Source organism: Macaca mulatta, chromosome 5, assembly GCF_049350105.2.
Source record: "Macaca mulatta isolate MMU2019108-1 chromosome 5, T2T-MMU8v2.0, whole genome shotgun sequence".
Classification (NCBI taxonomy): Eukaryota; Metazoa; Chordata; class Mammalia; order Primates; family Cercopithecidae; genus Macaca; species Macaca mulatta.
In genome coordinates, this window is record NC_133410.1 from 48,387,112 (window position 1) to 48,410,779 (window position 23,668).

The following is a 23,668-nucleotide window of genomic DNA, read 5'->3' on the forward strand; positions in this document are numbered from 1 at the left end:
TATTTTTATCTCTTTGTTAAATTTATCTGATAGAATTCTCAATTCCTTCTCTGGGTTATCTTGAATTTCATTGTGTTTCCTCAAATCAGTTATTTTGTATTATCTCTGTGAAAGATCACATATCTCTGTTTCTCCAGCATTGGTCATTAGTGCCTTATTTAGTTCATTTGGATGGTGTTGATGCTTGTGGATATTCACTGGTCTCTGGGTGTTGATGAGTTATGTATTTATTGTAGTCTTTGCAGTCTGGGTTTGTTTGTACCCGTTCTTCTTGGAAAGGCTTTCTAGGTATTCAAAAAGACTTGGGTGTTGTGATCTAAGTTGTATCTGCATTAGAGGGCACCCCAAGCCCAGTTATGCTATGGTTCTTGCAGACTCATAAAGGTATTATTTTGGTGGTCTTAGATAAGATCCTGAAGAATTCTCTGGATTACCATGTAGATACTCTTGTTCCTTCCCCTTACTTTATCCCAAACAGAGTCTCTCTATCTGTGCTGAACCTCCTGGGGCTGGGGATGAGATGATACAAGCACTCCTGTGGCCACCACCACTGAGTCTGTGGGTTATACCTAAAGCCAGCACAGCCCTAGGTGTAATCTAAGGCTTGTTGTAGTCACTACTTGGCTATTGCCTATGTTTGCTCAAGGCATTAGGACTCTACAATCATGCAGATGGTGAAGCCAGCCAGATGTGTATCCTTCCCTTCAGGGTGACAAATCCCCCGAGGCCCTAGGCAGGTCCAGAGATGCTGTCCAGGAACCAGGGACTGCAGTTAAAAATGAAAAGTCTACCTGTGTTCTACTGCAGCTGAGCTGGCCCTCAAACCATGAGACACAGTCCTTTCCACTTTTCCCTCCCATTTCCACAGGCAGAGGACCCTCACCTCACGGCCACCACCACCATGTGCACACAAAAGATACTGCCAGACTACCACCGATGGGTCTCATTCAGCTTGTGGTGAATGCTGCCTGGCCTGGGAGTCACTCTTCAGGGCAGTGGGCTCCCCTATGGCCCAGGAAAGGTCCAGAAATTTTGTCCAAGAGCCAAGTCCTGGAATTGGGGATCCCAAGAGCCTGCTCAGTACTCTTTTCCACTGTGGCCGAGCTAGTACCTAACATGCAAGACAAAGTCCCCATTACTTTTCCTTCTGCTTTCCTCAAGCAGAAGGAGTCTCTTACTGTAACCACTCTGGCTGAGAATATGGCGAGTATCACCTAAAGCCAACATGTCTCAGAGTCTCACCAAAGCCCCATGACGTAATATTTGGGTATCACTGCTGGTTATTCAGGGCCCAAGGGCTTTTTAGTCAGCAAGTGATGGATTGTGCCAGGACTGGGTCCTTCCCTTCAAGGCAATGGGTTCTCGTATGTCGCAGGGTGTGTCTAGAAATGTAGGCCAGGAGCTAGGTGTTGGAATAGGGGCCTCCTGACTCTGAGTGGTGCTCTATTCTACTGTGGCTGAGCTGGTATCCAAGATGCAAGACAAAAGTCCTCTTTACTCCTGCCTCTCCTCTCCTCAAGCAGAAGAAAGGTGTCTCTTTTGGAGCCACTAGCTGTGCTACCTGGGGTTGGGGAGAGGTAGCGTAAGCACTCTTTTAGCTGCTCTGTTGGTATCTCAGTAGTTGCACTCCCCTGACAACTGCTGGCTCCAAACACAGCCTAGCACTAAGACTTGCCTTGGAGTTGCAGTCCTTGTGGCCTATGCTGTCTTTCAAGTTTACTTACGGTTTCAGAGCACTTCAGCCCATGGTGGGAAGGCTTGCTGGAACTCCGCGGTGATGGATGATTCCCTTCTGGCTAGGGATGGTCTAAATGCTGCCTCCGTGGGCAGGCATCAGCTGAGTTCAGCCAATTCCCACTGTGACAGAACAGCTCTGAGTTTAATACAAAGTCTCACAGTTGTGCTCTCCCTCTCCCAAGCACACAGATTCTCTCTCTTTGCCACGCAGGTGGTTCAGGGGTATAGGAGAAGGGTGGCATTGGAAATTCAAGACTATCTTTCATCCTTCTTCAGTGCCTCTTTCGGTGATACGAAGTTAAAACTAGGTATTATGAGTGCTCACTTGATTTTTAGTTCTTATGGAGGTGCTTTTTTTTTGTGTAGATAGTTATTACATTTGGTGTTCCTGTGATGAGAGGATGATCAGTGGAGCCTTCTATTCTGCCATCTTGCTCTGCCCTCCTACCAAATTTTTGAATTAAGATTTTATAGAACAGCAGAACTGCTGTCAATGATATAGAGTAAGGGATTTATTACAGGGATTAGAACTTAGGCAACAGGTGATGGATCATCATTCAGGCTATTGCTTTTGTATCTAGTATTGGGCATGTTTTTCTTACAGCCATGATGGAGACAGAAATGGAAACAGAAAAGGTCTCTTTAAGCCTAAGTTTGGAACTTCAGCACACCTTCATTTTGGGCCTATATTTTGCCTAAAGTCATATCCACAAGCTGAAGGTCAAGAAGATAGGTAAGTATGCCCCTGTTCACAGTAGAAAAGTAATGCAAAATTGCATGGCAAAAGGCATGGGTATAGGAGAGATGAGTATTAATAATTAGGGCCAGTAACAATCTACTATGCAATCTTATTACATATTCTTAAATTTCATTAATAGTAGTAGTAGTAATAACTAACATCCATTGAGTGGTTACTCTGAGCCAGGCACTATTCTAAGTAATTTGTAAGTATCAGCACATTTAATTCTCGTGAGAAACATATCAGGTAAGTCTAATATTATTTCCATTTTACAGAGGAGGAAACTGAGTCCTGGAGCAGATAAATAACAACCCAAAGTCAAGTAGGTAGTAAGTGGTGAAGTCCGGATTTGAAGCACAGGGCCTGATTCAGAGCCTCTTTTGCTAACAGTTCTGGTGCCTAAAGCAAAAGTTATAATAATTCTGCCCTTTTCTGAACTGGTCAATCCATTTTTGGAGTTTTTGTGTATGAGGACACCATAGACCAAAGCTGTCCCAAGACCAGGTTGTGACAGGCCTGGAAACCCACTCCAATGGTGAATAAAATTAGGGCCCTTTAGCCAAATTCCAGGAAGCATGCTTTCCGGTATTTCAATGCTGTTTTGTAAAAGAGGAATGAGAATTGTGTTTTGTAGCCATAGGCAAATTACAGGTTTAAGTTGACAAGCATTTATGAAATGCCCATCTCTGCAAGTATGCTGCTTGAGGATTCAGAGATAAGAAAAAATGAGTATACTTTCTATCTTGGAGGAATTTCCAGTTTAGAACAGGAAGGAAGCAAACTTGGGCTCTCCGTAAGACTTTCTGAAGAATTTAACAGCTGGGCAGCGTACTGGGTTGCATTGTTGAGCAGTAGGTGTCCTTCCCTTGGAATTACATATGTGGGTCCTGAAATCTCACCTCCTGGGACAATACAGAGGAGACTACCACAGTGAGTGCTGCCGATTGTGGGGGTCGGGGTTGGGATCGGATTGGATCCCAAGCCACGAACTGGTGATGAGAATGTAAGTTCCAGGAGGATGAGATTTTGTTGGTTGTATTCACTGCTATATTCCTAGGACCTAGGACAGTTCCTAGTACAGAATAAGTGCTCAATATTTAAATATATGAAATAATGTGAATATTTTAAAAATGGGAGGTTTCACATAAAAACTTGCATTTGCTTGCATTGAATATTGAACAAGTGGAAGATTTGGCAACAGTGGGCTTATCTATTTTTGTGTATGGAAGTGAAGAATACACCTTTGTTTAATATGCACTAGCTCAGCTTCACTCAATTACATTGTCCATCTGGTCCTGTTCTTTGCAGCCTCTGAGTTAATCACTGAAATCTCTGCCAACTCCAAGTGTCAACAAAACTGAATTTTATAGTTGAAATTTGGGAGCAGAGTTCCAAAATGGAGAGGTTTTCTGTCAATTAACAGGTTGCATTGTTTGAATATCAAGAAAATTGCCTACACAACATTTACATTACATTTCGTTACTTAATCAAATCATTCAAGATACATTTTTATTACTGTTACTTAATCAAATCACTCAATATATTTTTATTACTTTCATAATGTTAAACTAGATGAACTATTCGACAGCAAAGGAAGAGAATATCTTTGTTTAAATGAGAATTTAAAAAATATAATAAGCATTATATATAGTATATGCTACATATATTATTTATACATGTAATAATATATAGTATAATATCTATAACATACGAATCTTTCTGGAAACACTGATCTATTTTGATAAGAGAAACAAACACAAAATGATTATTCCACTATTTTTTAAATTATAAAACATACATTTCATTAGAATACAGTTTATAGTAATAACTTTTGAATTCCAGGATCACACAAACTGAGGCAAAATTTAGAACAAATGATCACCATAGCTAATGGTGGGATGTTTGGTTAATGCCTTTGAAACTAAAAATATCTTGAAAGCATCCTTTCTAGTTATCCACTTGTATGTAAGCCAAGAAAGAAACACATTTCTAGGTGTCACTGGAGTGCCACAGGGGTGCATGGAATTAAGGAAATCATTTTGGTGTTTTCTGGTTGAATCTTATTTTCATTAGTGTCATTACCCTCTGTTAAAAACATTTTATTATGTTATCTAGAGGAACTACAAATGTGTTAGACAAGGTTTGCTGATTTCAGATATCAAGTTTGTCTCTTCTTATAAGTGCATCCATGGACAAAGTAATGTTACATTTTAAATTCCATTAATCAAATTCAAAATAAGGGGATGGTTTGCATTTTCTTCACTGTAGAATGTCAGTCCATATCATCCTAGGGAAAGTTTGCCAATAAAATTGGTTAGACATCCAACTTTTACTACCGTGTAGTCTCATCATTCTTTCCTTCATGTGAGTTTATCTACAATTTTATCTTGCTGTTCTTTTCCAAGGCTTTTTTGTTTTGTTTTGTTTTGTTTTATCATGAAGATACTGCTTTCATAAGCTTGTGACCAGCATTGTGATGAGTGTTGGTAATGGTGAAATGTCAAAAGGCAGGTGCTGTTCCTTTAACACAAGAAACAGACATTCTCCACCAGGTACTAGCTTTCCAATATGCACAATACATAGGCAGCTGGGCGTGGTGCCTCGTGCCTGTGAGGTCAGGAGTTGGAGACCAGCCTGGCCAACATGGTGAAACCTTGTCTCCACTAAAAATGCCAAAAATTTAGCCGGCCATGGTGGTGTGTGCTTGTAATCTCAGCTACTGAGGAGGCTGAGGCAGGAGAATCACTTGAACCTGGGAGGCAGAGGTTGCAGTGAGTCGAGATTGTGCCACTGAACTGCAGCCTGGGCGACAGAGTGAGATTCTGTTCCCCCCAGCAAAAAAAGAAACAAAACAAAACCCCACCCCAAAAATAGGCAGCAGAATAATCAAAGCCTCTTGGATGAACTTCCGGTTTTTTCCTTATTGATTTTCTTTCACTGTAAGATAGATTGCCATGATAAACTGCTTCAATGAATAACTTCTGTACGTAGGAAAAGTAGAAAGCCCAAGCAATAAACCCAATTTGATTGAGAAGAAATACGAAGATGTCAGCAGTAAAAACAATGCTCCTTTCAACAATAATAAATGTATCGGCTGGGTGCAGTGGCTCACCCCTGGATTCCCAGCACTTTGGGAGGCTGAGGTGGGTGGATCACGAGGTCAGGAGATCGAGACTATGCTGGCTAATACGATGAAACCCCATCTCTACTACAAATACAAAACATTAGCCAGGCTTGGTGGCAGGTGTCTGTAGTCCCACCTACTTGGGAGGCTGAGGTAGGAGAATGGCATGAACCCGGGAGGCAGAGCTTGCAGTGGGCCGAGATTGCACCACTGCATTCCAGCCTGGGCGACAGAGCAAGACTCCGTCTCAAAAATAAATAAATAAATAAATAAATAAATAATAAATAAAAATAAATAAAATACATGTATCTTTCCCGAGTACCTTGGAATAGATTTTTTACATTGACTTGCTGTGCTAAGCAACGTGAAATGTTCTGATCCCTGGGAAATCATTTTCTGGCAAGTAGGAAATAAATGTGCCCAATTCTGAATTTTTGCCAGTAGCTGAGATAACAAAGAGTCACCAACTGCTAGTTATCAGAGCCAAGAGTTAAACTTGCATTTAAGATGCTAGGATATTGGCTTTGCATTCCGATTTACAGAAATAAAACTTAATGGACTGAAAAAAATAGGATACGTAATATAAAAAGAGGCTTACACTTAATGTTCATGTAAAAATTAAAACTTCTGTATAATTTGAGGTTTAAAATAATTTCATGTAAACAATTAACTTTTAATAAAGTTTCTCTTTTAACTTCCAAAATACATGTTCAAGATGTATTAAGTAAAACCCAAACGTGTACATACGCACACCCCTTATATATATCCCAAACGTGTACATACACACACCCCTTATGTATATAAGTGTGTGTGTATATATATATTTATTTATTTATTTTGAGATAGAGTCTTGCTCTGTCACCCAGGCTGGAGTGCAGTGGCACTATCTCTGCTCACTGCAACTTCTGCCTCCCGGGTTCAAGCAATTCTCCTGCCTTAGCCTCCTGAGTACCTGGGACTACAGGCATGTGCCACCACACCTGGCTAATTTTTGTATTTTTAGTAGAGGTGGGGTTTCATCATGTTGGCCAGGCTGCTCTCAAACTCCTGACCTCAAGTGATCCACTTGGCCTCCCAAAGTGCTGGGGTTACAGGCGTGAGCCACTGCACCTTGCCTATATATTGATATAAATGGTGACACATGTATAAAGTATTCTTCTGAGAAGTTGCAAAGAAGCAAGAGTAGTGTTTCTGTAGGGCTCAGACAACCTGTCATACCTAAAACAAAAGGTTCCCACATGGAAGAATTTCTTTTTTTTCCTATTTTTGTTTTTTTTAGACAGTCTCACTCTGTTGCCCAGAGTGGAGTGCAGTGGCGCTATCTTGGCTCACTGCAACCTCTGCTTCTCCAATTCAAGAGATTCTCATGCCTCAGCCTCCCCAGTAGCTGGGATTACAGGCATGCACCACTACACCCGACTGATTTTTTGTATTTTTAGTAGAGACAGTGTTTTACTATGTTGGCCAGGCTGGTCTCAGACTCCTCTGGTGATCTGCCTGCCTTGCCTCCCAAAGTGTTAGGATTACAGGTGTGAGCACCATACCCTGCCGGATTTTGTTGTTGTTGTTTTCATGCAACAATCTGACAGGAGAATAGGAGTCCAACTCCTGGAGTTGCATTGGCTACCTCTGAACTCCCTAGAATTCTAAATTTATCATTCCATGTATTAATTATTCCAGTGATTCCTCCCATAAATAAGCTGTTCCTTGGGCGAAATGAGAAACAGTTTGGGAAGCTGTGTTTTTTGTTTCAGGCAACTAGTAGTATATAAAAGAACCCCATTCTTGAGGGCTGCCCACGAGCATGTGCCCATTAGCTAAGCAGATAACCTAAAGACAATGAGGCCAGGCATGGTGGTTCACACCTGTAATTCCAGCACTTTGGGAGGCAGAGGTAGGTGGGTTGCTTGAGCTCAGGAGTTCAATACCAGTCTGGGAAACATGGCAAAACCCCATCTCTACAAAACTACAAAAATAGAGGGCATGGTGGCACACACCTGTAGTCCTAGCTACTAGGGAGGCTGAGGTGGGAGGTGGCTTGAACCTGGGAGGTCGAGGCTGCAGTGAGCTATGATCATGCCACTGCACTCCAGTCTGGGTGACAGAGCAAGACCCTGTCTCAAAAAAAAAAAAAGATAACAGTCACTTCCAGACTCCACTGCTGAACCATACTGTTGAACCATAAGGTCACCTGGAGCACTGAAAGGATAGTTGATTCATATTATGACACTTTCCAATGAAACACTTTTCACTAAGTTAAAAATGTTGCTCCTACATTTTAGGAAGCACTCCTCATAGCTGTAAGACTGTCTTGACCTGTTTCTATCTCCATACACATTAATTTTCTTGGGGTCATGACTTCCTAACTTCTTCAACATTAATTCCAGTTCTCTATCAGAGAACTTAAAACACTGAAAAAAAAAAAAAAAAAAAAAAGCAGAGTAAAAGAAAGGATAGAGGCTAATCTGAGAAGACTTAATTATCTTATTTAGCTGTAAGCAAGTTGGTGGGGGGGCAATGTCATTTGTATGTGTGAGGATTTCTAACATGTTTTGCGTGTGTGCGTGTGTGCGTGTGTATGAGATGGAGTCTAGCTCTGCCACCCAGGCTGGTGTGCAGTGGCACAATCTCTGCTTACTGCAACTTCTACCTCCCAGGTTCAAGCGATTCTCCTGCCTCAGCCTCCCTCTCAGTAGCTGGGATTACAGGCATGTGCCACCACACCTGGCTAATTTTTATATTTTTAGCAGAGACAGGGTTTCACCATGTTGGCCAAGCTGGTCATGAACTCCTGACCTCAAATGATCTGTCTGCCTCGGCCTCCCATTACAGGCATGAGCCACTGCGCCATGCCCCAACATGTTCTTAAAGAGTAGAAAAACATGTAATGTTTAGTTCACTTCAGAGCCTTCCATGGAATACATTTCAGTGAGTGACAGACACGATATTTTTGTTCCATTAGAAGTATTTTATTTTAAAGTACACTTGAAATTTTAAATGTTTACAAATTCAGAGGTTTAAAAAACTTCGAAAGTCACAGACACAAAGTTTAGGAAGCTGAAGGCTGAGAGTCTCCCTTCTCACTTAATCCATGCTTTATTTTGCATTCCTCACAGGTAAGCAGGCAGTGCCTAGAAGAGAAGCAAAAATAGACAGTGGTTTGTACTTTGACACTGGAAGCTCTAGTCTTTACATAATATTATTATTCTTATTATTTTAACATAATTTAAAAAATAGAGATGGGGGAATAGTCTATCTATGTTGCCCAGGTTGGTCTCGAGGGCTCAAGGGATCCTCTCACCCACCCCTCTTAAGTAGCTGAGACTACAGGCATGAACCACTGCACCTGCCTTTAAAACAATATTAGATATATAGTCTATGCTAAAGTTCACTAGCCTTGTTTTTTCAGAAATAATAGGAGTTGTTGCTTGGTTTATGGCCCCCAATATTTCACCCCTCAAAAAGCCAATAATGAGCTTTATGTTGAAACACATGGTTGTATTTGTGGTCAGGGTCAGGCAGGGTTTGAACATCTTGATTCTTTTTGAATTCAAGTAATTTCTAACAATAGCATAAAAATTATAAACACACAGTATGTTGATCCAGGATTAAACTATATGCCTATGGAGTTAGGTTTGGACACACATGTGCACATATATATATATATATATATATACACATAATTTTTTTTTTTTTTTTTTTTTTTGAGACGGAGTCTTTGCTCTGTCACCCAGGCTGGTGTGCAGTGGCGCGAACTCGGCTCACTACAAGCTCCGCCTCCTGGGTTTACGCCATTCTCCAACCTCAGCCTCCCGAGTAGCTGGGACTACAGGCGCCCGCCACCTCGCCCGGCTAGTTTTTTTTTTGTACTTTTTAGTAGAGACGGGGTTTCACCGTGTTAGCCAGGATGGTCTCGATCTCCTGACCTTGTGATCCGCCCGTCTCGGCCTCCCAAAGTGCTGGGATTACAGGCGTGAGCCACCACGCCCGGCCCACACATAATTTTTTAAATTAAAAAAATGATACTTCCAGAATTTCTGGTTTATAGTTTGCCGAACTTGTCCCAGTTTCCTTAGGATACCAAGGAAAATGCACAGCTTCATTCTAGAATAATATTCACATTTGAATATGGAATAGATGTCGAGTCCCTTCTTGCATTAAAGTTTTATAATCTTACAAATTCAACAAACATTTACTACTATGAGGAGTTGGCAACAAGATAACTTTATGCAGGACAGTGATAGGATGTGTTTTGAATGATAGAAAACTCATTCAATCTGGCCTGGGTGGGAAGGATTACTTCGAAGGTAGCAAGGCCAGAAACTGCTACTGTAAAACCCTGAAGAGATGGATGAGGAACCCCTTTCTCTCACTTATTTCCCCCCATTGCTTTGAGAATGAAGTGAAAATCCTTAGCATGGCATAAATTCCTTCAGGAGCTGACTTCTACCTGCCTGGACTTCCAGCTTGTTCTCTGCCTTTCCCAATAGCTCTTTCTGCTCCAGCCGTAGGATGTATTTATGGTTCCCTTTAAAAATGAAAATTTCTCTTCTCTACATACTATTCCTGGCCTGGAATCCCCTTCTTCAACCCTGCTATAGCTCCTACTATAGCCATAGCTCCTGCTATAGCTCCTACTATAGCCATAGCTCCTGCTATATCTCCTCTTGTCATAGCTTCTGCTGTAGCTACTACTACTTGAATCTATTAAGATTCAAGTCAAGCATCATCACCTACTCCAAGAAGTCCTTAATGCCTATTCCTTAACCCTCCCCTCCACCTCAACTTAGTTAAGTGCCCCACTCTACTTTCCCTTAATTAAGAAATCAAATAGCTTTGTGAATTATTGCCTCTCAGATTTGCTGATAATGGCCCTTCACATAGGGCATAGCAATTGGTTATCAGCTATGAATGCAAGCCCAGAGTGGGGCTGCTGTGGCTGGCAGTGGGAAGGCAAAATGAAACCACAGAACGCAGAGCTTAAAGGAGCCCTGGAAACTAGTTACTTCAGTCACCTCCTTTCACAATGGACATTGTCTGAAAAATGTAGATTTCAGTCTTGTGTTCATAATTATTCTGAAATCCAAAGTTGGTTAATTGCAAAAGACACTCCTGAAATTGAAGAGGAAGAGGAAGCAGTCAACAAAATTCTCTCCTTTACTTGTGATACTTTTTCTTTCTTTTCCTACACAGACCAGAATCATGTGGTCAATTCCTCCTCAGCAAGCTGACTCTAAAACACAACTTAGCAAGGATGGACTGAAGTTGGTGTTGTCTGTAAAAATGGAATTAATGATTCTCTGGTGGCCTTGCTTCTGCAATGGGAAGAGTAAAGGTTTGGAAAACAGATGATCTGAGGTGAAAGACCCTTTTCCACCCACTGCTAATGATGTCACCTTCAGAAGGTCTCTACAGCTCTTTGGGTCTCATGCAGCTCATCAGAAAGAGACAGTATTGAAGGGCCCATCTATTACTACAGGACTAGGGAACATGGCTTTCCAAAGTCACATAGTTAGAAAAAGAACGTGAGTGTTTTGACTTCTAGTCCAGTTTGTTTTCATCATATTGTGCTGCTTCTCAGATAGAACCCACTGTGACCAGTGAGGGGTCTTTAGAGAAATGTGTTCCCAACACTAATCTGGTAACTACTATAGTAAAAATAGCTAATGTTTACTGAGCACTTACTGAGTGTCACGAATAATCATTTCTATTCTTTACATCTCATAAAAACTATCCTGATCACTATTTTATACAGATAAGGAAATTGAAGATCAGAGAGCTTAAGAAACTTGCAGGGTCACACAACTTAGTTAAGCGGTAGAACTGGTTTTCAACCCAAGTACTATAACAGCAGAGGTGATGCCATTAACTCCAAAGTCATATTGCCTATTTCCCCTATAGAGAATCATGATATATACAGTATTAACATAGAAAAAGCTCTGAGAAGCCCTGCAGTAAAGAAACCTGTTAAAGTTTTGTGTAACTCTGTGATGGTGGAAGCCATAACTGCTCATTGAGGAATTCTTTAGAAACTTACACAATGTTTGAACACAGTAGGTTCCCATTAAATATTTATCAAACAAATGAAATTGGTAAGTGTAGTAACAAAGTCATTGCTAAACTTGAGGATTAAAACTTTTTTAACATGTGAATTTTAAAAAGTGTGTTTAATATTATAAATAATGAATAATCTTTCATTTAATTTCTTATAATTACATTACAATCCCTCAACCAAACAGATTACAAACCTGTTATGCTGTGGACCAAAACCAGCCCCACGAAGCTGATCTTCAAAAAAATAGAATTTACTCTGGCATACTCCTATGTACGATACCTTTCCAAGGCCAAATCCCAAGAGACCAGCAACTGTAAAAGCAGGTTGGGAGAGGTCATTTAAAGGTTGAGAATCTTCTCCATTAGTTATCTTCCGGAGCTTTAAAAATTAACGCTGGTAATTTTAAAATTAAAAGGACCATGCTAAATCAATGAATGAAGACTCTGAGAAGGAAGTCTCTATTAGAAAAGAACAGGATTGGGAACTGGAGACTTCCCCATCTCAACTTTGAACTGGTGGTGGAAGGGGCAGGACAGAGCAAGCCACAGTGCTGTCCTGGAGACAGATGGCCAGAGAGGGCCCACCTGTCAAGCAAATGGTTGAGGCCACTGGGGCAGGGGAAGGTGGCTGGGTTGTGGCTATAGGCAGCTTCCAAATCACTGGGTAGAAATGCCCCTAATCTTCCTTATGGCCTTGGAGTAGTGGGGAGTTTCAGTCTCTCTTGCCTACGAGGGAGAGGGACCCTCCTATGGAAGAGATCTCAAATCTGTTCTTCCTGCTAGGAATGAATGCGGTTTCAGACTATCAACTAAAATGTGTCCTTTTTGTACATAAAACATCTGTTGATGCTAGGTGAAGGAAGATGAAACCCCAAGTTTGTGGTTACTCTATTATTAGAAATCCCCTGATTCTTAAAAATTACTGATTTTTTATATCCATTGTAGAAAACATTTTGAAAAGACTGGCCAGGGCAAAAGAGGAAGATAAAAATCCATAAAGGATCTATCATTCAGAGGCTCTGCTACTGATACTCTCATTATATATCCTTCCAGTCCTTCTTAGTCCATGCTTTAAGGATGGTCTAAGAAGAAGTCCCTACTGCTAAGCTGTATATCAGAAAGTGTTGAGTGAACTAAGAAATGCAGACTAGCAGAAAATAGAGGTTGATTTTTTAAAAAGTCAATACAGGCAGTTTAGTTAAGCTGGACATTCATATCTCCAGTTGCTAGTAATGTCTTTTTTTTTTTCAAAATTTTATTTATTATTATTTTTAAAAATAGATACAAGGTTTCACCATATTGCCCAGGCTGGTCTGGAACTCCTGGACTCAAGCAATCTACCCACCTCAGCCTCCCAAATTCCTGGGATTACAGATGTGAGCCACCACACTTGGCTTGCTTTTTTATTTCTGTGACTTACGTGCAACTTTGGGCAATGATCCAAATCTAGGATTAGCTGCCAAATAACCTAAGGAGTAATACAGAAATACATTATTACTTCATTTTATAACTTAAATTATAAGTTATTCTTAAAGTATAAAGAAGCCTCCAAAATTTAAGACATATAATTTCTTAAATGTATACATATTCTGACTTTAGAAAGATGATCTTGGCTGGGCACAGTCACTCACACCTGTAATCCAGCACTTTGGAGGCTAAGGCGGGCAGATTACCTGAGGTCAGGAGTTCGAAACCAGCCTGGCCAACATGGTGAAACCCCGTCTCCACTAAAAAAATACAAAAATTAGCCAGCCATGATGGTAGGTGCCTGTAATCCCAGCTACTTGGGAGGCTGAGGCAGGAGAATCGCTTGAACCCAGGAGGCAGAGGTTGCAGTGAGCTGAGATGGCACCAATGCACTCCAGCCTGGGTGACAGAGCGAGACTCCATCTCAAAAAAAAAAAAAAAAAGGAAAAACGAAAAAAAAAAGGATCTTAAAGGAGTTATGATTCAACTCTCAGTTGAATTTAACTGCCAGATAGTCATTTTAGGCAAATTATAAATATTAGCTGTAATGTGTAGAAAAATAATATGAAACAGACAATTCAAGACTGATTCAAAGACATCAAGCAAAGGTAGGGCTGACAACAGTGTTCAAAGAGATTAGTCATCATCCTCTTTTTTTTTTAAATTATATTTTAAGTTAGGGTACATGTGCACCCTCTTTTCTTTTTAAGTAACTCAACATAGAGAGTTTCCATTTGGAGATTCACAGTGTATATCATTATTTTACAATGCAAACAGTACAACTCATGGTAGTTAGAATAATGGCCTTTTAGAGATACCCACATCTGAATTCCTGGAAAAGGTGAATGTATTAGGTCCCAAAAGGGGGATTAAGGTAGAAAATGGAACTGATGTTGCTAATCAGACGACTTTAAAGGAGAGAGATGATCAAGGTGGGCCCAATGTGATCCTTCAGTGTGGAAGAGGAAACATGACAGGACAGAGAGATGGCAGCAAGAGAAGAACTTGGCTCAATGTTGCTGACTTTACGGTCATAGGAAGGGGCCACCGGTTAAGAAATATGCGTGGTTCTAGAAGCTGGAAAGGAAAAGGAAGCCCATGAGCCTCCAGAAGGAACACAGCTGCGGTGATGCCTTGATTTTAGCCCAGTGAGACCCATTTCAGAATTTTGATTTCCAAGAACTGTAAGATAATACATTTGTGTTGTTTTAAGTCACTCTGTTTGTGGTAATTTGTTAGAGATGTTATAGAAAACTGATATTAAACTCTGAAAAAATATGTTAGCATAGACGCAAAAAATGGTAGATGTCTTGGTCTGTTTTCTGCTCCTATAACAGAATACCACAGGCTGGATAATTTATAAAGAACAGAAGTTCACTTGGCTCACACTTCTGGAGGCTGAGAAATCCAAGAGCATAGAGCTGGCATTTATGAGGGTTATCCATGGCAAGGAAGTGTAGGAAACAGAGAGCAAGAGGAGAGGCTGAACACATCCTTTTTATCAGGAACTCACTCCCATGATAATGGTATTAATCCATTCATGAGGGTGGAGCCCTCATAACCTCTTAAAGGCTGTACCTCTTGATACTGTTACAATGGCGGATAAATTTCACCCTGAATTTTGAAGGGGACATTCACACCACAAGCAGTAGATTTGGAGTAGTTTAATACTTATAAAACATAATCTGGGCCGGGTGTGGTGGCTCTTGCCTGCAATCTCAGCACTTTGAGAGGCTGAGGTGGGCAGATCACTTGAGGTCAGGAGTTTGAGACCATCCTGCCCAACATGGTGAAACCCTGTCTCTACTAAAAATACAAAAATCAGCAGGATGTGGTAGCACAGACCTGCAATCCCAGCTACTATGGAGGCTGAGGCAGGAGAATTGCTTGAACCCAGCAGGTGGAGGTTGTAGTGAGCCCAGATCACGCCACTGCACTCCAGCCTGAGTGACAGAGTGAGACTCCGTCTCAAAAACAAACAGACAAACAAAAAACCCATAATCCCCATAGATGTCCCAGCCCCGATACTTTTATCTGTGTCAAAAATGATCTGAAAAATGCTATCTTCAAATTGTAAAAATATAATCATATTTAATACATGAGTTTATGGACAAGAATGATATTGGTCAAAGTGGGATTCTCCTAGATGTGTGACATGTGGTTTTTGAGACTCAGAAAAGAACTAGGACTTCTTCCCTCATATTTACTGGTACAAATGTTCCTTTTAAGATCCTGGTAATCAAGCCTGGGTGTGATGGCTCACGCCTGTAATCCCAGCACTTTGGGAGGCTGAGGTGGGAGGATCACTTGAGCTCAGGAGTTTGAGACCAGCCTGGGCAATATAGTGAGACACTGTCTCTGCAAAAATTAAAAAAAAAAAAAAAATTAGCTGGGTGTGGCGGCATGTGTCTATAGACCCAGCTACTTGGGAAGCTGAGATGGGAACGTCACTTGAGCCCAGGAAGTTGAGACTACAGGGAGCCATTATTATATCACTGCAGTGGATGAAGGCGAGACCCTGTCTCAAAAACAAACAAATAAACAAAAAACCCAACAAAACAAAACCCCAAGACCCCCATAAAATCCTGATAATCAGAAGCCAGGCATGGTGGCACGTGCCTATAATCCCAGGTACTCAGGAGGTCTAGAGGCGAGGATTGCTTGAGCCCAATAGTTTGAGGACAGCCTGGGCAACATAGCAAGACCTTGCCTCATTAAAAAAAAATAATAAGAATGAAGTAAAATCCTGTTAATCAACAGTGTTTGATAAAATGGGCTTAAACAGGATAAGGTGCCTTCTTGCCACCTGTGGACTAAGGAATGTCTCTGGGTTCTCTGGTCAGGTGGAGACAGGGAGGAGATGAAGAAGGAAGAACAGAGAGGAAAACAGGAAAATGTTAAGAGGCAGGGAGAGGTTATGTGGGGAGATGCAAGGCAGCTGCTGGCCCTTACGGTCTCTTGTATGGAGGAGACAGGGTGCCCTCCTCAGGCAGATGCAGCCTCTTGCCAAAAGAAATGGCATGGTGGACACAGCTTAGGGTGGATTTCAGTTTCCCCCACCTTCTCCGTGGAACATCCTTATTTGTGCAGGGAACCGTCTGTCTAACCACATACAGAGGCCCTGGGAGACACTGGACTCCGGCACAGAGAAAGGCACAGGATTGCTTCTCTGTTGTTCCTGTAAATGAAGCAAATTTATTATCTTACAGTTCTTGAGGTCAAAATGGGTCTTGCTGGATGAAAACCAAGGTTTTAACTGTGTTCCTTAAATGGGCTGCATTCCTATCTGAAGGCTCGAGGGTTTCTTACCTTTCTAGCTTCTTGAGGCTGCCCACATTCCTCCACTAATGGTCCCTTCCTCCATCTTCAAGGCTAACAATGTTGAGCTGACGCCTCACATTGCCACCTCTCTGATTCTACCTTCAGATCCTGCCTTTCACTTTTAAGGACCCTTTCAATTGCACTGGGCCCACTTGTATCACCCAGGATACTCTCCCTATTTTAAGGTCAGGTGATTAACAAGCTTAATTCCATCTGCAACTTTAATTTCCTTTTGCCATGTAACCTAATATATTCACTAATTCTGGGGATTAGGATGCTTTCTGGGGAGATAGGGACTTAGGCTGAAAATAGACAGAAGTCTGTGGAAAAACATCCTTCACCAAAAAATAAATGTCAAGAGCCAAAAAGCTTCCAGGAGGGTCACAGAAAACTGGGCTCTCTGAAATTAGATTATTTAACAAATATAGAATCTTACCTTGGTAGACTAGTCCCTGGGTGACAAGCATGCTTACAAGAGAAAAAGGCAGAGCTGTAAAGCAAAAATGTCCTTCAATATTGGTATTTTAAAAATTGGCACCTCACCGAGAAGTTAGGGAGAATTATTCTGAGTTTTTTCTCTTACCTTCCTTGGCAGTGAATTTTTGTTCATTTGTTATTTTACTTATTCAACAAATATTTATTAAGTGCAGCATGGAGAATTTTCTTGGAATCTTCCCCAGTCACTTACCCCGAGGCACAGCATTAATTTGAACCCTATTCTACTTCATGTCTAACATCCACTTGTACTGAATGCCATCATGCACAAGATTCTAAGCACTACATATAATAAAGGCATATTAGGGTATATGTACATTTACCTGTTGAATTTGGGAGTTGCCTTTAGCTATGTGTGTATTTTGAAATTTTCAATCCTACACAAATGTTAAAAAGCAATATAATAAACTCCTACATACCTTTCATCTAGATTCATTAATTGTGAACATTTTGCCAAGTTTGCTTTATCTAATTTTTCCTTTTTTGTCTGAGCCATTTGAGATTTGCAAACATTATGACTCTGTCACTAAATACTTCAGCAGGTGTCTTCTAAAAACTAGAATGTTTCCCTATGTAATTACACCACCATTAGCATGGTCAAAACATTTATATTTCTTGAACACTCGTACTCAAGAAAAATTATATTAACTTATACACAATCGTTATTCAAATCTCTCCAACTGGCCCAATAGCTGTGGGCTTTTTCCAACTCAGAAATTCAGGGATCATACATTACACATATTCTCCTATTTGATTTAGTCTAGGACAGTTCCTTGTCTTTCTTTTTCTTTTTCATGACATTTTGTCTTACAATTTGTATTTGCCTGAAGATCCAAATTAAAGATCACAAGATGACTATGTTCATGTTAAACGTGTAATGTTTAGCTATAATTTTAAAACAGAAAATTTAGCCTGGGAAAGGCAGTTTCTAGTTCTGTCCATCAATATGTGTCAAATAACTTCTTTCAAAAGCAGAGAGTAGTGATAAACATGTAGCTCTTTCTAGTTCAACCAAGACAGATCAAATAGCAACCAATTTTTCCACTCATAGCTACCCTATAGTGGGCAAATGGGTCATACTGAAGTGTTAGTCTACTAGGGCCCAATTAAATTTTCTGACAACTCATAGGTTGTCAGAAAACACATGAATTTCTAGAAGCACAGTCAGTAATCCTATAATGTATAATGAATATCAGCTTCTAGTGTTATTTCCCAAACAGGTGATACTAAATTTGAATGACTTAAGAAATCAAAATGAGTATTTCAAAGTATACATTATCCACACATCAGCAATGTTGCAAAATATCAAGACTGTATCTACAGGTTCTACTATGCCATTTTCAAATACTGAATTACACATTTTTTTAATTGGAAGAGACCTTAATGCACAGCCTGATTGTCTTATGTGAGGCAGGCTCAGAAAGAGGAAGTGACTCAGCTGAAAATGTTATTTCAGAGACAGTGTAAGAGAAGTATTAATGGAACGTGGCCATTTTTCATTCATTTGAGAAATATCGATTAGGTATTTCTATGAACAGGGCACTGTGCTAGGCTATAGAATGAAGGTCCAGATGAACTTGACATTATTTCTGAACCCTGTGAAACTTAGAGTCCAGCAGAATGTAGGAAGATCTACTCTTTGGGAATCAACAAATTCTAAATAATTGTCTTGGTACACATTCTTGGTCACATATTCTTGGTAAAGGGAAGAATTACGTGTGCATCATTTTTTGCTAAGTGAGGTAAAGTGCTCCTTAATCAGATATTATCTCTGCCTTAAAAAAGGTCTGAACTTGGATTTAAACTCTAAACATCCCTGAATATCAGAGTTCATCAGATATTTATGCAAAGTCTCTGCTCAAACGTAAGTCATTACCACAATTCTAATATGAATATTTAGGCAGTTTACTGCCACAAATACAATGTTAAGTACAATTACCTCTCTTCCAGAAACTTTCTTCCTGACATTCTCGCATAATCTTTGAGATCTCTGCTCTGTGGATGTGCAGTTTTGATTTTGGACAAAACAACAGGCTCTGTAAGGAAAGTTATATGGTGAGCTAACTGAGATCATCCGAAAATCACCCATTTGTTTTCTCCAGAAGTGAACAGGGAGGTCTCTTCACTTGTAACACAATGTGTGTTCTGTACCGGAGGCAGCCCAAAGCAATGATAAATTTCCAAGAGTGCTTTCTCACTGGGAACACTGATGGACTTAGACAGCAGAAGAATTCTAGTTGGAGAGTGGGAGTGATTCACTGACTGGCGCAGGCAGCAAATTTGTCGTCAGGTTGAATCCCTGCTGAGGCCACATTTCCTTCCCTACCTCCATGCCTCTATGTGGTTTACTGTACCTAGAATGCTGTTCACTCTCGTCACCTGACTGGTCTTAACACCCAGCTGAACATTGTCTCCTGGGTGAGGAAAGAGATTTTCCCTATAGCACACAGTATTTAGACATAGAGCATCACACTCAGAGAACCTATGTACACGAACTTCTGTATGCATTTTTAGACTGTGGACTGCTTTTTATTATTTGACATAGTTTACTTTCAGTCTGGAGGCTTTTTTTTTACACATTTATAAGTGGTGTGCACATAATTTATGGTGCAACTATCGACATGATTGACATAACTATTTTTATTAGTTCTGTAGTATTTTTTGGAATTTATTTATTAAAAAATTTTAAAATATTTTAATTGCTGTGGGTACATAGTAGGTTCTGCAGTGTTTTTTTTGTTTGTTTTTTGGACAGGGTCTCATTTGTCACCTGGGCTGGAGTGCAAGGGCGTGATCTTGGCTCACTGCAGACTCTACCTCCCAGGTTCAAGCAATCCTCTTGTCTCAGCTCCCCTAGTAGCTAGGACTATAGCGACAATGGGGTTTTGCCATGTTGCCCAGGCTGGTCTCGAACTCCTGAGCTCAAGCAATCTGCCCTCATCGGCCTCCCAAAGTGTTAGGATTACAAGCGTAAGCCACTGCGGCCAGACTTGCAGTGTTTTTTCAATCAAGTTCATATGCTATCATCTAGACCAACTCCCATCTTTTACCATTCCTTTCGCTTTGTAGGTACATAGCTTTAATCACTCGCTCTTGTCCACATTCTCCACTCCTTCCCCTCTGCCCATCACAACCATTCTGAGTGTTTAATGTTTTATTTCTGTCCATTCTTGCAAAATGTTCATTATTTTGGGTGAATATATCTTTTTAATGTAAATAGCACTGTTTTATATATTTTATTCTTAAAACATTCTCAACTCAGCTCTTTGCTTTTAAGGTCCACCCATGTTGCTGTATTCATCTAGTCTGCTGCTTCTAACTGCTACATAACTGTGCACAATGCCTCCAAGTTCCCACCACCTCATGCTCCTCTATGGACCCATGAGAGAACATTTTTCAGACATGAATCTAGAAGTAAAGCTCAGGGTGTGCATATTCTCACTGTGACAGAGTCTTGCTGACCACTCTCTTCAATGACTGCAGTCTCCACTCCTACCTGCAGGGCCTGAACATTCCCTTATGGCTATGTAGCCTGTGTAAGAGCTAGGTATGGGTAAAGAAGATTCCAAGCAAGTTAAAGAAAGAATTTTCTAACACTTGGAATTATCCAGTTTTCTAAGCTGATAGGTATAAAGTAATATTTATTATCTTGTTTGTACTTCTTTGATAATGAATGTGTTTGACTATCTCTACATATTTTTCAGCTACACTGCCCTTCTCCTCTGGTTGTCAGGCAATTCCTGTAATTGGATCTGGGTTGTAATCTTTTCTTATATATTGGCTCATTAATTTTTTTTGTGGAAAAATACATACATATATAACATTTATATATGTTATAACATATTGTAACATTTGCCGTTTTGACCATTTTATTTTTATTTTTATTTTTATTTTTTTAGAGACAGGGTCTTGCTCTGTCACCCAGACTGGAGTATAGTGGTGCCATCATAGCTCACTGCAGCCTCGAACTCCTGGGCTCAAGTTAACCTCCCACTTCAGCCTCCTGAGTAGCTGGGACTATGGGTGCACACCATCATGCCTGGCTAATTAAAAAAAAACGTTTTTTAAATAGGTTAGGGGTTCTCACTATGTTTCTCAGGCTGGTCTTGAACTCCTGGCCTCAAGTGATTGTGATTGTCTCGCTTTGGCTTCCCAAAGTGCTGGGGTTATAGGTATGAGTCACCATGCCTAGCCCCATTAATTTTTTTTTTTTAATTTAACTTGTTCCTTACTATAGAAGTCACACTTGTGTTTCCTTGTTTGTGAATTATTTATGTGGGTTATTTGCCATTTATCTCCAGGGTTTTAGTGTTTTTCTGGTTGAGGTGCAGCTCCTTAACTCTTGAAGCGTACTTTGATTGTGCTGATCTTGCCACTGTCTTTTTAGACTCTTTCTGTGAAATAGATGTCAATATACAAGATGGTCACCATTTCTTGAGCACTTTGTATGTGCCTGGTCCTGTGCCAAGCACTTTACATGCATGATGTCAATGAAAGGGGTGGAGAAACCCTCTGGCACCAGTGTCTGTGGAGCTCTACAAGCAGCCCAAGTGGGCAACCTCCCTCTTCTCTCCCTGCAATTCCCCAAGGCACAGTGCAAAGATGCTGTAAGTCACAGGGTGAGTCACAGCAGCAGGAGAAGGAGTTGCTCTCAGTCTCTACCTACCTTCCTTCCTCAGCACAGGCATGCCTCCAGATGCCCAGGGTGAATATTTGCTCTTGCTCTTGGCAGTGCCTGGGGCAGAAATAAGGACTGCCTCCCCTAAATAAACAAATGCACACACCCTGGCTATCACAATTGCTTCCAGTCCTGCAGTCAACCTGTAATCCCAGGCTTTGGGAGGCTGAGGCGGCCAGATCACTTGAGGTCAGGAGTTCAAGACCAGCCTGGCCAACATGGTGAAACTTCATCTCTACTAAAAATACAATAATTAGCTGGGCATGGTGGCAGGTTCCTGTAATCCCAGCTACTTGGGAGGCTGAGATAGGAGATTCGCTTGAACCCGGGAGGTGGAGGTTGCAGTGAGCCAAAATTGTGCCACAGCACTCCAGCCTAGATGACAGAGTGAGACTGCATCTCAAAACAAAAACAAAAACAAAAACAAAAGGAGCTCTGGTTATCATTTTCTGTATAGCCATGAATGTTTGATGACTCCCCATTTCACAGAGGCAACTCAGGTGTCCAAATAATTCTCCTTGTGACTTTCTATCATTTTTCTGTTTGCCTCGCCTAAACTTTGCTCCTTGAAAATTACTGCCTCCATACACTATTTTTAGCTTGAACATGAATGTCATTGACCCATCAAATGCTTTCTCTTTTCTTCATTGACGTATTCCTGAAATACACAGTATCCATTCCTAACAAATTGAAAAATTATTTCCATGTTAACACTTCGGTTCTCAATCTGCTAGCTAATTAGTAATTAAGGACTCTGCCACCCTGAATAAATGTAAATAAGTAAAAATGTAAAATATAAGCAAAATATCACCTGTAATCCCGGCACTTTGGGAGGCTGAGGTGGGAGGATCATTTGAGCTCAGGAGTTTGAGACCAGCCTGGGCAATATAATGGAGCCTCCATCTCTAAAAAATAAATGAATGAATAAATATAAATAAATAAGCAACATACATAATTCTGTTAGAGTCTATTAAGAGTTTTGCTCTGCTCTCAGAAACCTCTTCAGTTACTGACAGTTCATCTAAGAGTTAGTAAGGCTGGATTCCAAACAGGAAAGAGTATAGAAAGGATTTTGTAAATAAAATTTTAAATTTTAAATGTCAGCTTCTTTTCAAAGCAGCTGAAAACACACTTTCCTTCCCCATCCTGTTTTCCCTGAGCCCATCCAACACAGTGCCAGACTGAAAAAAATAAGATGACTGGTTAAAGATGAAATTTAATCAACATCCTCTATGATATATATTTTTTCAGATGGCAGGTCCTGCAATTAAAAGTATACCTGACCAGGCACGGTGGCTCACGCCTGTAATCCCAGCACTTTGGCAGGCCTAGATGGAGGATTAATTGAGGCCAGGTATTTGAGACCAGCCTGGGCAATACAGTGAGACCTCATGTCTAACCCCCCAAAAAATTAGCCAGGCATGGGGGCCTGTACCTCTCATCCCCGTTAAGTGAGAAGCTCAAGTAGGAGGATCATTTAATCCAGCAGTTCGAGACTGCAGTGAGCCATGATTGCTCTCAAGTCTGGGTGACAGTGTGAGATCGTGTCTCAATCAATGAATTGATCAATAAAGATAAAAGCATACCTGCTTGCTTGGTGGTGGCAAATGGGTATCTTTATCTTGGTTTCCACGAGTAGATGCTGAAGCCATGATGACTTTGTATTTGCTCTCCTTCCAGTAGTTTATCCTCTGCTTACTCCTTGACCCAGTGTGTAAGGAACCTAGAAGAGAATCACTATGCCATGACTGAATGTTTGTATCAAGCTTAAAAGCATCCTGAGGATCCACTGGAGTTATCTGGAAAACTCATTTTTCCTTTTGTCATTAGTCCATCTGCAAACTCAGTTTCTAGTGCTCCTCTTCCACTAGCACACACACATTCACTCACTAATGGGGACAGATCAGATTTAGAATAGAGTGAAATACCACACTGTGCACTGAGTGTCGATTATGTGCCAGGCCAGGGGATATGAAGAAGGATAAGACAAGATCACCACTGAAGGAATTCACAGTCCAAAAGGGGAGATAGACAAGTCAACAGTTACACAACA

The 23,668-nt window shown here is 40.7% G+C and overlaps 1 protein-coding gene across 3 annotated transcripts in view; it reads right to left on the reverse strand.

The window, feature by feature from the left end:
* Positions 1 to 8,547: 8,547 nt before the first annotated feature.
* The window catches only part of OCIAD2 (OCIA domain containing 2), a 103,186-nt gene continuing 88,065 nt past the window's right edge, over positions 8,548 to 23,668 (reverse strand). The window contains exons 3-8 of one of the 3 annotated variants that reach the window (XM_078001805.1): positions 23,202 to 23,338; positions 18,877 to 18,973; positions 16,879 to 16,932; positions 13,075 to 13,122; positions 11,849 to 11,966; positions 8,548 to 8,731 (exon numbers count right to left, since the gene is read on the reverse strand). In XM_078001805.1, coding sequence (XP_077857931.1) covers positions 8,650 to 8,731; positions 11,849 to 11,966; positions 13,075 to 13,122; positions 16,879 to 16,932; positions 18,877 to 18,973; positions 23,202 to 23,267 — 465 coding nt within the window. In that variant the 5' untranslated portion in view covers positions 23,268 to 23,338 and the 3' untranslated portion in view covers positions 8,548 to 8,649. 3 annotated transcript variants of the gene reach the window in all.